Source organism: Salminus brasiliensis, chromosome 2 (genome assembly GCF_030463535.1).
Source record: "Salminus brasiliensis chromosome 2, fSalBra1.hap2, whole genome shotgun sequence".
Classification (NCBI taxonomy): domain Eukaryota; kingdom Metazoa; phylum Chordata; class Actinopteri; order Characiformes; family Bryconidae; genus Salminus; species Salminus brasiliensis.
The window spans coordinates 1649054-1663774 of NC_132879.1; the positions used below are offsets into that span (position 1 = coordinate 1649054).

At 45.7% G+C, this 14721-nt stretch overlaps 2 protein-coding genes across 7 annotated transcripts in view; both read right to left on the reverse strand.

The window, feature by feature from the left end:
• Window positions 1-14721, reverse strand: part of rps16 (ribosomal protein S16) — a 329498-nt gene that overhangs the window by 212643 nt on the left and 102134 nt on the right. The window lies entirely within an intron of this gene.
• The window catches only part of ppfia2 (PTPRF interacting protein alpha 2), a 206791-nt gene that overhangs the window by 58110 nt on the left and 133960 nt on the right, over window positions 1-14721 (reverse strand). For all 6 annotated transcript variants that reach the window (XM_072674092.1, XM_072674091.1, XM_072674090.1 and 3 more), the window contains 3 exons: window positions 12085-12249; window positions 9213-9287; window positions 551-655 (listed from right to left, as the gene is read on the reverse strand). In XM_072674092.1, coding sequence (XP_072530193.1) covers window positions 551-655; window positions 9213-9287; window positions 12085-12249 — 345 coding nt within the window. The remainder of the gene's footprint in view (window positions 1-550; window positions 656-9212; window positions 9288-12084; window positions 12250-14721) is intronic.

Sequence of the window (14721 nt, forward strand, 5' to 3'; positions counted from 1 at the left end):
AGAATGATAGTGTTTGGTGGATGATGATGGTAATTGGTGGAGAATGATGGTGTTTGGAGGAGAATGATGGTGTTTAATGGAGAATGGTGGTGATTTTGGTGTAGAGTGATGGTGTTTGATAGAGAGTGATGGTGTTTGGTGGAGGATGATGGTGTTTGGTGGAGAATGATGGTGGTTTATAGAGAGTGATGGTAATTGGTGGAGAATGATGGTGTTTAATGGAGAATGATGGTAATTGGTGGAGAGTGATGGTGTTTGTTGGAGAATGATGGTGTTTGGTGGAAAATAATGGTGTTTGATAGAGAATGATGGTGTTTGGTGGAGAGTGATGGTGTTTGTTGGAGAATGATGGTAATTGGTGGAGAGTGGTGGTGTTTGTTGGAGAATGATGGTAATTGGTGGAGAGTGATGGTGTTTGTTGGAGAAAGATAATGTTTGATGGAGAATGATGGTGTTTGGTGGAGAGTGATGGTGTTTGATGGAGAGTAGTTGTGTTTGGAGGAGAATGATGGTGATTCTGGTGTGATGGTGTTTAGTTATAGATGCCCACCTTGCCATGGACTTTCTGGTCAGTGGTCTCCAGAAGGTCCTCAGCTCCTTCTCCTGATGCCACCTTCCTCTGAATGTGAGCATTCTGTTCCCGTAAGGCAACGATCTGTACAGAGGGAAAGAAAAACCATGAATGCTTCCTCTGCCTGTTTAACATAACTCACCACACCTTACATTTGCAAAACATTTGTACATACTTTAGTATTTGGACACCATATTTCCAAAAGTATTTAGACACCTGCTCCCTCATCATTTCCTCTGAAATCAAGGGTATTAACTGTTTTTTTTTTTTACCCCCTTGCTGCAGTAACGACCACTACTCCTCTGGGAAGGGTAAAGATCCTTACACTAGATGTTGAAACATTGCTGTGAGGATAAGTTGATGGCAACAGCTCTACTGCCCCTTTCTGAAATGTGAAATGTAAAATAATGTCCAAATGTTTGTGGACACTCCTTCTACCGAATGCATTCTGCCACTTTAATGTGCGCTCATTGCTGACACAGATGTGCAAATGCACACACACAGCTTGTGCAGTCCCTGTAGAGAAGGACTGCCAATAGAATAGGACTCTCTGGAGCAGATCAGCATGAACCTATTAGTACCATGCTGCCTAATGCCAGGCATGGGTTAGAGGGGTGTATATAAAGCCCCCCAGCATTGAGCTGTGGAGCAGTGGAGGAACTGTGTTCTCTGGAATGATGGTGGTGGAGCTCCATCCAGTACTTTTGGATAGGATGAGTTGGGGAGTTCAAGTCTATGGACAGTAGAGACAGTTACTCCACCAACAAACGCGGGATCAGCTCTATTTTTAATGAATGAACAGGCGTCCCAATACTTTTGTGAGGAGGTTTTGATGGCAAAACAACAGCAGCTCGCCTCCAATTTCACCGCAGCTCTGGGGTTTTCCTCTCCTTACGCCGAGGAGACGGGATTATGCTGCATGTCAGACACACTGCTGCTGTTGTTGCTGACTGAACGCACGCTGGCGTTTGAGTGATTACAGTAATTATGCAGTTTAGTGAAGCCCCTATCACCTGCAGCTCGGCAGTAACAGCTCGGTGGCCACCGGCTACACACACTGACTGTAATTAGAGCCTGCAGACGACAGCGGCGCGCTATTATCTTTCTCAAACGGAGACTGGAAAAGCAGGCCGACCTCCACAATCACAAAAGAGAAAGCATGGATTTCCCCGCTTCCTGCGGAGGGGGTGGGTGGGGTGGGGATGGGGGCGTGTCTGGTGATTTCGTGCTGGTTGTGCTGTTATCCTTGAAGGATCTTCGGGTCTGAACACTGTTGACTCTGCAATCAGCCCGAGACCTGATCATTATGCTGTAAATGAGTTTACGCTGAGTTTACCCTCAGAACGGATTGCTGTTCCTCTCCGAGCTCCACATTTAACCTGCCGGCGGAGGATGAGGAGACTGAGCGGCACCAGAGTAATAATTCAGCAGGTTCTTCAGCAGAAAGAACGGCCGGGTGGGAGAACGAGCAGCTCCGTAAATCAGCATCAGAGCGAGAGAATCAGAGGAACACAAGCACAGCATTAACGGCAAGCGCCGTGATTCCTACGTGATCAATAAGTGGTTCCTCAGGCTGGATCACAGGTCCAGATTCCAGGCCGCAGTTCTGGCTATAGAACTCTTACTTCCGGACGAACTCCCGAATTCTGTCTGTTTCTAAAAGTCTCTCTAACTGCTGTTCAAGAATGCTTTCCATGGTTCTAGAACATAAACTGTGGTTCTAGAACGCAATTCTGAAATGCACCTTTGGTGCTTACTGCAGTTGCAGATTGCTTACCATCTTAAATGGTTCTAGAAGTCTTATTATAGTTCTGGAATTTTATCATTCTAGAATTCTGGAAATGGTTCTGCAACAAAAATGGTGGTTCTAGAATGCAAATAAATGCATATTGGGTGTTTACTACAGTTGCGGATAGTTTACCATGGTTCTAAAGTTTGTACTGTGGTTCTAGAAGTTATGTACTAGAAATCTCACTGCAGTTATATGTGCTGAAATTCTGGAAATGGTTCTAGAAGTCTTACAGTTCTAGATTCTTTTAGATCTTAAATGGTTTTAGAAGTCTTATTATAGTTCATGAATTCTGGAAATGGTTCTAGAACAAAATCTGTGGTTCTTGAATGCAAAGAAATGCATACTGGGTGCTTACTGCAGCTGCATATTGTTTAACATGGTTCTATAAATCTTACTGCAGTTATATGTGCCTTGCAATGGTTCTGGAATTCTAACTGTGGTTCCTGAATTTTAATTGCGGGTTTAAAGTTGTTGTCTTTGGTTCTAGATGTCTTATAGTTCTAGAATTCTGGAAATGGTTCTAGAGGTATCATAGTTCTAGAATTCTAGAATTGAGAATTTCCCCACTGCGGGACTAATAAAGGATTATCTTATCTTATCTTACAGTGGTGTTAGAAGTCCCAGTAGTGGTCTTAGCAAGTCTAATTATAATTTGTTTTACGTAATTCTTTACATAGTTCTAAAAGTCTAATTAGAGTTCCTAAAATGGTTCTGGAAAGTCTTATAGTTCTAGATTTCTTAAACGGTTTTCAGAAGTTGTGTTATATATTGTGTTATATAGACTTTTGGAAATGGTTCTAGTAGTCTTGCTGTACTGGTAGTTTCAGTAGTTCTAGTTGTTGGTGGTAGTTACAGCATTACTGAAGTGCTTATTTTGATACAACCTAAACATTGGAAGCACCGCAGACCTGAAGTGAAGAACACTGATGACCCGGTTCCAGCAGCTCCTGTCTGTCTAAGGGTGGATCTAGATATTAGGCAGCGAGTGAACAGTCAGTTCTTGAAGGTGATGAAGGTGCTGAAGCAGGAGAAATGGACAAGTGTCAGAATCTGAGACACTTTGACAAGAACCAGACTGTGATGCTCTAGACAATGACTGGAGGGTCAGAACATCTCCAGAACATCAGGTATCACGTCTTGAGGGGTGTTCCCGGAATGCAGCGGTCAGTACCTACCAAAAATGCTCCAAGGAAGGAGAACTAGTGAAAGACAAACGCACAGGATCTTGTGGAGTCCACGCCTCGATGGGTCAGGGCTGTTTTGGGGGAGTGAGCGGGACCTAGACAATGGTAGGCAGGTGGTTTTAATGTTATGGCGGACTGTGGGAGAGGGAACCGCGCTGTAAACACACAGGCAGATCAGTTCTCCTATTGGCTGCTTTATTTAGTCGTGATTTCTGACCAGCAAAGCCATGCTAAATACAGCTCAGTCTGAGACAGCACAGATGGACAGCAGTGGACTGGCCTGCATCGCCCCAGGCCCTGCGTAACACGCTCAGACGGAGAACCCAAGCACACACACACACACATATGCACACACATTTACACACACACACACGACTGCAAGAATGTCAACACAGAGTGTTTTAAGTAGGTTCAGACGTTTTCAGTAATGGCGGGACTGACAGTCAGCAGGGGGTGGAATACGGTGATGAAAACGGTCAGCGGTGCGGGCATTAAAAGTGCACAGTGTGTGTTTCTGCATGAATCCCCCGCGTTTCCAGACGACACACCGCCCTCATCATCCGTCTACAGATACCGACAGCTCCGACATCTGAGGCAAGCAGGTAGGAATATGTGAGTCACCTCTTCCAGCCGGCTCCGTCTATTTAGGGAAAAGGAACGATTTAACTGACCAATAAATCTTACATTTAACTGCAGCTCATTTAAGCTCCTCCCACGAATGCCTTTCATAGCTGCTGTCAAAGCAGACTCAGCAGTTTCATCGTGGTAATGATGATGATGGTGATGATGATGATGGTAATGATGTCACACCCACAACCACAAGCACCTTTCCACTGCTGCTCTCTTCGCCTCCCTTCATCATGAACATCTGCACCACAAGCTGCATGGGCAAAGCCACCAGCACTGTGGCTGACCCCACCCATCCCTGGCGGAGGGTACCAGAGCATCCGGGCCACCGCTACCAGACCTGCACCCAGCACCTGGACCATCCTGGAGGAGGAATCCTGTGTTCTTGTATATGGTTGAAATGACTAAATCTCTGGTGCTTGAAACTGTGGTGTACAGCAGGGAGCAGTTAGCGGGTAGATGATGGGATAGGGGAGGCTGACCACCTGTAGCTGTGGTGAGTGATGAAAGAAAGGGTGGAGGCGGGGTGGAGGTGAGTGCTGAAAAGCAGGGTTATAGAAGAGGCTTGAGGGCCAGGGGGATGAGTTCAGGGCCTTTGGAGCGTGGATCCTCTCCCAAAAATTCAGCAATGTGTCATAACTCGTAAAACGGGCCAATTCCAAAACCGCAAAACTGTTACATCACAGTCTTGACTCGTTATGTTTACACCCGCAACGTTTACATAAACCTCGCCCACTAGAGAAAGCCGGAGTCAAAGCTGGAGATGCAGTAAAACGCGACGGCGACTCCAGGAGAATATGGTGGTGGTGATACCGGAGATACTGGAGAGCAGCTCATCACCTGGGACTGGGAATACAGGACGCTACGGGAAACCAGGCCTTGAGGCCGCAGCTTTTCCTGAGCCAGTGTCCACAGAAGAGGCGCTCAAACTCAGTCCGGGATCCACACTAAGCTAAATGAGCTAACACTAGCTGATGCTAGCTTTTACTGTCTCTTTACTCCATCGTCCAACTGGAGCTGAACTCATATCGAGACGGAAAGACCGGCTTATTCGTTTACTGGTAAGGCTAAAAGCTAACCGGCTCCAACCTCCTCAGCTTGCTAACTGTCCCCCATGTCCCCCATAACTGTGTCCAAAATCTAGTAGAAAGTCTTCCTCTCTGGACAGTAGAGACAGTTACTCCAACAAAAGTATTCCGGCAGTCAGGACTCAGACACTCACACACACACACACATACACACACACACACACACACACACACTAATGCTGCATCCTCTCTCCAGGCTAAAGGGCAGGGAGGGATTATTTTGATGCCATGTTGAGTCTCTCTGTCCACCGAGCTCAGGTAGGACATCAGAGAGGACAGTGTGGAGAGCAAGGGGGAATGTGTGTGTGTGTCTACGGGTGTAAATGTACTGGTTGAGTGTGTGTTTACTGGTGTAAATGTACTGGTTGAGTGTGTGTTTACTGGTGTAAATTGCTGACACAGATTGAATGATGATGGTGGTGCTCAATCCAATATTTCAAATGGGATGAGTTGGGGAGGATGAGGTGGGGTGGTGATCATCATCTAACATCCTGACCTCACTAACGCTCTTGTCGATGAATGCAATCAAATCCTCACAGCAATGTTCCAGCTCCAAAATCTAGTAGAAAGTCTTCCTCTCTGGACAGTAGAGACAGTTACTCCAACAAAAGCAGGATCAGCTCTTTTTAACAGTCTTGATTTCAGATGACACAATGAATGAGCAGGTGTCCCAATACTTTTGTCCATATATTTTATTATTATTATTTTTGAATGATGATTATCTAGAAATCTCGGGGTGCTGTGCTGCAGCTCCATTTGCATACAGCACTTCTGGGGTCCCTGCTGGCCAGAAAGGAGGAAATATTAGAGGGCAGTAAGAAGGGAGTACTGGGTTTTAGAGCCATCCCAGTGAAGCTGTACTGGGAGGCAGAAGGATGGAGAGACAGGGGGGATGTTTGTGTTTCATTTGGATGCATTTCTTTAATGAGGCCGCAATTGAGAGGCTTTCTGTTTCTGAAGACGGGGAAAGGGGATTGTGGGTGATTTTTTCTGGATCAGAGATCAAACGGCTGCACACCTCCTGACTCCACAAAAAGAGCCGGGGCGCCCGGCCTGCTCTCAAATCACAAGTTTCTTGGAGCCCAAATGAAGGTAAAGCATGTCTCGCTTTGATGTCGTTCATTTCGCCTCATCAAAGCGCAGAGAGCTGGAGTGTGTGTGTGTGTGCGCGAGTGTGTGTGTGTGTATGTCACAGTGGAGTGGATGCTGCTGGTAATGGAAAGTGACTAGCTTTGAGAACCCTTTCAGAGAAGAAGGGTTTCTACTAGATTTTGGAAACACATTGCTGTGAGGATTTGATTGTATTCAGTGACTAGAGATCCAAGGAATCAGCCCTGCACTGCAGCCTCAGCTTTCTGTTCTTGGCTGACAGAAGTCCCTGACGTGGACCCTGACGTGGTGTAGCTCACCCTGCTGTTGTAGCTCATCCTCCTCAAGGCTGGAGGTGTTGCTGTTCATCCTGCTGTTCATCCGTAAAGCTGACTGTGGCTGTGTTCCACAAGGTGGCGCTGTTTCTCCTGTCCTCTATTAGCGCCTCACTGACGGCTCAGTTGTTTTGTTTTTTTTACGGATCAGTGACAGAACCTCTCATTCATCAACATCCTGACCTCACTAATGCTCTTGTCGCTGAATGCAATCAAATCCTCACAGCAATTGTAAACAGAGCATAACTATGGACACTATGGATAGGGTCAAAGGGGTTAAATCGAATCTGGCCAGATGCTCCAGCTGCACTGCACTCAGGTCCTGCAGAGACCTCTATAACACATACAGCAGCTTTATCTGTGTTCCTCCAGCAAGGCTGTGCCCTGAAGGAGGCTGACACACACACACACTAACACACACACACACTAACACACACACACACACACACACTAACACACACACACACACACACACTCACTTCAAAACCAAATAACCTGCAGCTGAATCATTCTCCCTCACTAGAGTATCAAAACACATGCTAACACATGCTTCCATCTGCGTTCCAAGTGTGTGTGTGCTCTGCATGTGTGTGTGTGTGTGTGTATGCGGTGGTAAAATCTGTCCTATGCTGCCCTGAGGTTGTCTGGAGTTCAGCAGGCTGTGATTGGCACCTCAGTGGGCTGCAGTGGTTTACACACCATCACACCCGCCACACTACACACCAGTGACAGGGCGAGTGACCTTGACTGAGAGTCTCTCTCTCTCTCTCTCTCTCTCTCTCGTTTAGTGCTCCTGTGCAGACTGGATGGATCAGGCGTCTATACAGATCTCCTCGCTGTCACGCATGCACCTTGTATCTCCATTTTTTTGTGAATCTAGAGATTGTTCTTTATACAGTATCGGAATGTTATGCAGAACGGACCAATAGAAATGCTCCAAAGCTTCTAACACTGATGTCCATTTAAAGTTCAGAAGGTCTTTTTGCTCGTCCAGTTGCTGTCCTGGAGATATGAGTTTTTTGCGGAACATTGATGAGACACATATACAAGAATCTAACATCTACAGTCAGACAATATGCTGTAGTTTAGAAGCATGAAAACATACACTATATGGACAAAAGTATTGGGACACCTGCTCATTAACTGTTTCTTTTGAAATCAAGGGTATTAAAAAGAGCTGATCCTGCTTTTGTTGGAGTGACTGTCTCTACTGTCCAGAGAAGAAGACTGTCTACTAGATTTTAGAGCTGGAGCATTGCTGTGAGGATTTGATTACATTCAGCGTCAAGAGCGTTAGTGAGGTCAGGATGATGGATGATGATCAACACCCCACCTCATCATCCCCAACTCTCCAACTCATCCCATCCAAAAGTACTGGATGAAGCACCAAGAACTGCAGAAGTGAAGATGATGAACTGCCGCTCACTGGATGTGTTTCCTTGAGTAACTCTGGAGACAGCTGTGCTGAAAATCCCAGGAGATCAGCCCACTGCAGCCTCAGCTTTCTGTTCTTGGCTGACAGAAGTGGACCCTGACGTGGTCGTCTGCTGCTGAAGCTCATCCTCCTCAAGGTTGGACGTGTTGCTGTTCATCCTGAGATGCTTTTCTGCTCTCCACTGTTGTGCAGAGTGGTTCTTAGAGCGACTGTAGGCTTTCTCGTTTGACCTCTCAGAACCGACGCCCATTGGATGTGCTTTCTTTATTCCACCGGTGTGAGAAACTCTAGAGACTATAGAGCTGAACAGCTCAGAAGATCAGCAGTTCTAGAAACGCTCAAAATGGCCCATCTCAAAATCTGATGGTTGGTGTGAGCATCACTTTAAGATGCTGGCCCGCATCTGCATGACTGTGTGTGTTGCACTGCTGTCAGGTGATTGGCTGACTAGATAATCACATGAATGAGTAGTGTACAGGTGTTCCTAAAAAGGGCTTGGTGAAATCTACATATGGTATATATTGTATAGAGCTAGAACACGCAAAGGAGAGAGAATCACATGAGGTCACATGTTCTGTAACATGTGATCCCATAAAACTCAGCTCCACTACCTCATTCTGTAACATGTGATCCCATAAACCTCAGCTCCACTACCTCATTCTGTAACATGTGATCCCATAACACTCAGCTCCACTACTTCATTCTGTAACATGTGTTCCTTTAACATTCAGCTCCACTACCTCATCCTGTGACAGGTGATCCCATAACACTCAGTTCCACTGCCTCATTCTGTAACGTGATCACATAACATTCAGCTCTACTATCTAATTCTGTGACATGTGATCACATAACACTCAGCTCCACTACTTCATTCTGCAACATGTGATCCCATAAAACTCAGCTCCACTACCTCATCCTGTGACAGGTGATCCCATAACACTCAGCTCCACTACCTCATTCTGTAACGTGATCACATAACATTCATCTCCACTATCTAATTCTGTAACATGTGATCCCATAACACTCAGCTCCACTGCATCATTCTCAGCTCCAAGAAAAAGACAGGATAAGTGACATCACACAGTTCTTACCTCCTGATTGGCAGCTGTTAGCTCCTCCTCCAAGGCGGACACTCGTTCTAGAGAAACGCGCAGCCTCTCCCTCACCTGGAAGAAGGAGAAGAACCTATTAGCTGAGGTGGAGGTGCTTTCTTATTATTTCTCTCTCTCTCTCTCTCTCTTTGCCATATCCTCTCCCTCCCTCTCTCTCTCTTCTATCTCTATTTCTCTGACCTTTCTCTCTCACTCCTTAAATTCTCTTTTCTCTCCCTCTGTCCCATATCGTCTCTCACTCTTCCTTTCTCTCTCTCTCTTCTTCTTTTTCCTGATCTTCCTCTTCCTCTTTCTAACCCTGCCCTTTTTCTCTCCCTCCTCTCTCTCACTCATTTCTTCCTCACTCTTCCCTTCTTCTTTCCTGCTCAGTGACGGTCTCTCTCTCCCTCGGCACGCTCTGTTCTCTCACTAATCCTCAGCAAGTCAGTCTGAAGACACTGAACACTGAATATCAATGACAACCAATGTACCTGCACCAAATCTCTCTCTCCCACTCTCTCTCTCTCTCTCTCTCTCTCTCTCTCTCTCTCTCTCTCTCTCTCCCTCTCTCTCTCTCTCTCTCTCTCCCTCTCTCTCTCTCTCTCCCTCTCTCTCTAGGTGTGAAGCTGTCGGATCCAGAGAATTGAACTCCCTGTCTGGCGGTGATTCGCTGCAGGATGGCTGATAGCTGAAACCCCGCCACTATGAATCATGGGGCTTTTATTTGCACCTCCGCTCCCAACACACACGCCTCATAAATGGCCCTGTCTGCAGATCGCTGCAGAATGGATTACTGCTGGAGTAACGGCCTCCGAGGGGCTGCAGCTATCAATCTGCAGGCCACAGCAGAAGGACAGAGTGCAGGACAAATGGCCGTACACTGAGACAGCTTAAACACAAGACAGCTAAAACAAAGAGACGGCTTAAACACAGAGACTGCTTAAACACCGAGACGGCTTAAACACTGAGACAGCTTAAACACAAGACAGCTAAAACAAAGAGACGGCTTAAACACCGAGACGGCTTAAACACTGAGACAGCTTAAACACAAGACAGCTAAAACAAAGAGACGGCTTAAACACAGAGACTGCTTAAACACGGAGACTGCTTAAACACAGAGACTGTTTAAACACAGAAACAGCTTAAACACTACGACAGCTTAAACACTATGACAGCTTAAACACAGAGATGGCTTAAACACCAAGACGGCTTAAACATCGAGACGGCTTAAACATCGAGACGGCTTAAACAAAGAGACTGCTTAAACACAGAGACGGCTTAAACTCCGAGACTGCTTAAACATCAAGACTGCTTAAACACAGAGACTGTTTAAACACAGAAACAGCTTAAACACTACGACAGCTTAAACACTATGACAGCTTAAACACAGAGATGGCTTAAACACGAAACAGCTTAAGCACAGAGACGGCTTAAACAAAGAGACTGCTTAAACACAGAGACGGCTTAAACACAAGACGGCTTAAACACTGAGACTGCTTAAACACAGAGGCGGCTTAAAAACAGAGGCAGCTTAAACACAGAGACGGCTTAAACATTAAGACAGCTTAAACACAGAGACGGCTTAAACATTAAGACAGCTTAAACACAAGATTGTTTAAACACAGAAACGGTTTAAACACAGAAACGGTTTAAACACAGAGACGGTTTAAACACAGAGCAGCTAAAACAACAATACCGTAAAACTACTACTTAACACGCACTGACCACACACTCAGCTCCACTACCTTCTTCTGTAACATGTGATCCCATAAACCTCAGCTCCACTACCTCATTCTGTAACATGTGATCCCATAACACTCAGCCCCACTACCTCATTCTGTAACATGTGATCCCATAACACTCAGCTCCACTACCTTCTTCTGTAACATGTGATCCCATAAACCTCAGCTCCACTACCTCATTCTGTAACATGTGATCCCATAACACTCAGCTCCACTACCTTCTTCTGTAACATGTGATCCCATAACACTCAGCCCCACTACCTCATTCTGTAACATGTGATCCCATAACACTCAGCTCCACTACCTTCTTCTGTAACATGTGATCCCATAACACTCAGCCCCACTACCTCATTCTGTAACATGTGATCCCATAACACTCAGCCCCACTACCTCATTCTGTAACATGTGATCCCATAACACTCAGCTCCACTACCTTCTTCTGTAACATGTGATCCCATAACACTCAGCCCCACTACCTCATTCTGTAACATGTGATCCCATAACACTCAGCTCCACTACCTCATTCTGTAACATGTGATCCCATAACACTGAGCTCCACTACTTCAGTCTGTAACATGTGATCCCATAACACTCAGCTCCACTACTTCATTCTGTAACATGTGATCCCATAACACTCAGCTTCACTGCCTCATTCTGTAACATGTGATCCCATAACACTCAGCTTCACTGCCTCATTCTGTAACAGGTGATCCCATAACATTCAGCCCCACTACCTCATTCTGTAACATGTGATCCCATAACACTCAGCCCCACTACCTCATTCTGTGACATGTGATCCCATAACACTGAGCTCCACTACTTCATTCTGTAACATGTGGTCCCATAACACTCAGCCCCACTACCTCATTCTGTAACATGTGATCCCATAACACTCAGCTTCACTGCCTCATTCTGTAACAGGTGATCCCATAACATTCAGCTCCACTACCTCATTCTGTAACATGTGATCCTATAACACTCAGCCCCACTACCTCATTCTGTAACATGTGATCCCATAACACCCAGCTTCACTGCATCATTCTGTAACAGGTGGTCATGTGATCATGTTATACAGTTCCATTACCTCCTTCTACAATGAATGAAGCATCATTCTGTAACACAGAACTCACCTTCTCGTCCAGGGCCTTGTGGTGCTCAAACAGGGACTTCAGGGCTTTGAGGACTTCCACCTCGCTGGACACTCCTGAGGGAGACTGGGCCTGGCGCTTCACCACGGTCATCCGGAGTGACCGCTCATGCCTAGACACCAAACACTCCAGATGCTCCAGCAGCAGCTGAGGAACACACACACACACACACACACACAAAGAGCAATGTTACCGCTGTCAATCACAGCAGTATAGTCGGAGGTATTTAGATCCTTGTCTGGAAAACCGACCCTATATGTCGAAATGTTTGTGGACACCCCTTCTAATGAGCGTTTCAGTGAGGTTATGGTCAGATAGTCCAGTCTGTTTTCATGTTCCACTGTAAAATAGCTCCACACAGCAGAACCTCAACTCACTTATTTACCTTCTGAGAACGTCCGCAATGCTGCAGCTGGCTGGGGATAACGTCTGTTAATTCAGGACACCAGATGGCGCTCTGAAAGACTCGGAAATGGACTGGAATTAAAATAAATATAATACCCAATCCACTGAAATATGCCTGGATCAGCCCGGATCCACTGGATCGGATTTTTGGAGCATGGATGTACCCTTCTCTGCCCTTGGTTACCCACAGTTCTCTGCACACATTCAACACAAATAAAAAAAAAACAGCACAAAAATGGACAGAAAGGGGATGCGAGTGGTCCGGCAGACAAGGGCACTGCCACTATGATCTGAGGATCGCTGGTTCGAATCCCAGGTTGGGCTGCTTTGCCATCGGCAGCCGGAGTCTGAGAGAGCACAACTGGCCTTGCTCTCTCAGGGGTTGGTTGAAGGCACTTTCTCTCCACATCACTTCCAGGTGTATCACTGGCTACCTAGTGATGCTGCATCAGCGGGGCTTCACATGTATTGGAGGAGACATGTGCTAGTCTTCACCCACCTACCCTCTGCGACAAATGGCTGTTCGAGCGATGCCATAGAAGAACCACTTTTGGTTCCATGAAGAACCATGTTTGTCATACAAATGTGTGAAGAACCTTTAAAAGATCCCAAAAAATCCTTCTTTAGCAATTTAAAGGTCACATGTCTATTACCAAAATGCTTCTTTATTGAACCGAAAGAGGTTCTTCTACGGCACTGCTCAAAGAACCTGTTGTAGCACCTCTGTTTTTTAGAGTGTAATGTTGGGGACATTGCTAGTGATAGGGGGACTGGGTAACTGGCCTTCCAAATTAGGTAGAAAAAATGGGGCAAAATGCTAAATAAATAAATAAATAAATAAATAATAAAATGTCAGAAAATGAAAATAACAAAATGAGTTATTATTATTATTATTATTATTAATTTCAATGAAGAAATGAAAAAGCAAGAGGCACAACGCAGCGGCCTCCGAGGTTTCCTGTCGCAATTGCAAGAGGCAGGACCTTTCTGGTGACGTCACCACCCTGCCCCATTAGGCTGTAAGAAGGGGTCTTCATGGGACAGTCCAACCGTGGACCCACCCTACCTCGGCTGCAGCCTAGGCTCTGGAACACAGCTAATGTGTCCGCTTCCTCAAGGTCAGGCTTCACATCAGGCCTGATTAAAAAGAGGTGAATGAAAATGAACGAGGTACTTCATACACGCTCTTTTTCAGACGCTCCTCATTCCGGGAGAGGAGGTGTTCGATATAACTACATTAGCCATGAGGAAACCCTAAACAATAGAGCACTCTCAACCAATTGAAACCCGCTGGACGTGGCACTGAGGAGATTATGGTAATGCGGTTACTGCTGGGAATGGGTCACAGCATACCAAATCAGTTTCAGCCCACGGCCCAAGGACGGAGATGGGGAACTACAGGAACCTCTAGCAGGAGGTGAACACCATGCAGAGAGGAAACAGTCGGGGGGACAAACCCTACTCTGGATGGATCTACATATTAGGCAGTGAGTGAACGGTCAGTTCTCGAAGGTGATGAAGGTGCTGAAGCAGGAAAAATGGAAAAGCGTAAGAATCTGAGACACTCTGACAAGAACCAGACTGTGATGTTCTAGACAATGACTGGGTCAGAACATCCAGAACATCAGGCAGACAAACATACAGGACTTAAATGATCTGCTGCTTATATTAGTCTTGATGCTGGATACCACAGGACAGCTTCAGAGGTCTTGTCCATGCCTCGATGGGTCAGAGCCATTTTTGTGGAATGAGCAGGACCTACATATACATCTTAAGCTCTTAAGCTCTCTATTTCTGTCGCTGTACAGAGTGGCCTTGTGTACATTGTTCCTGGGATACCTGACTGTTGGACAGAAACCTTGTCTCAACATTTTTAATGAAATCTCAATCTGGCAATTGTTCTTTATATTGTTTCAAAACCTCAAGATGAACGGACCAATAGATAATAAAGCTCCAAAATGACATATATAATAAAATCGTTTACATTAACTTCAACTGAAAGTTAAGTCGTTTTTTTTCCTCCTCCTGTAAAGTTGCCTGTTTCTGAGATACAGCGATGCTGTACTCCTTATCTGTGAAAAACAGATCAATAGTGCATATTTGCCCAAAATGTATTTGTATAATGGTATTCATAGTGTGTACAGCCCAACCAGGTCCATCTAGATAATTCCATAGATATGCAAGGTGCCAGAAACGTAATACGCCTCACACATA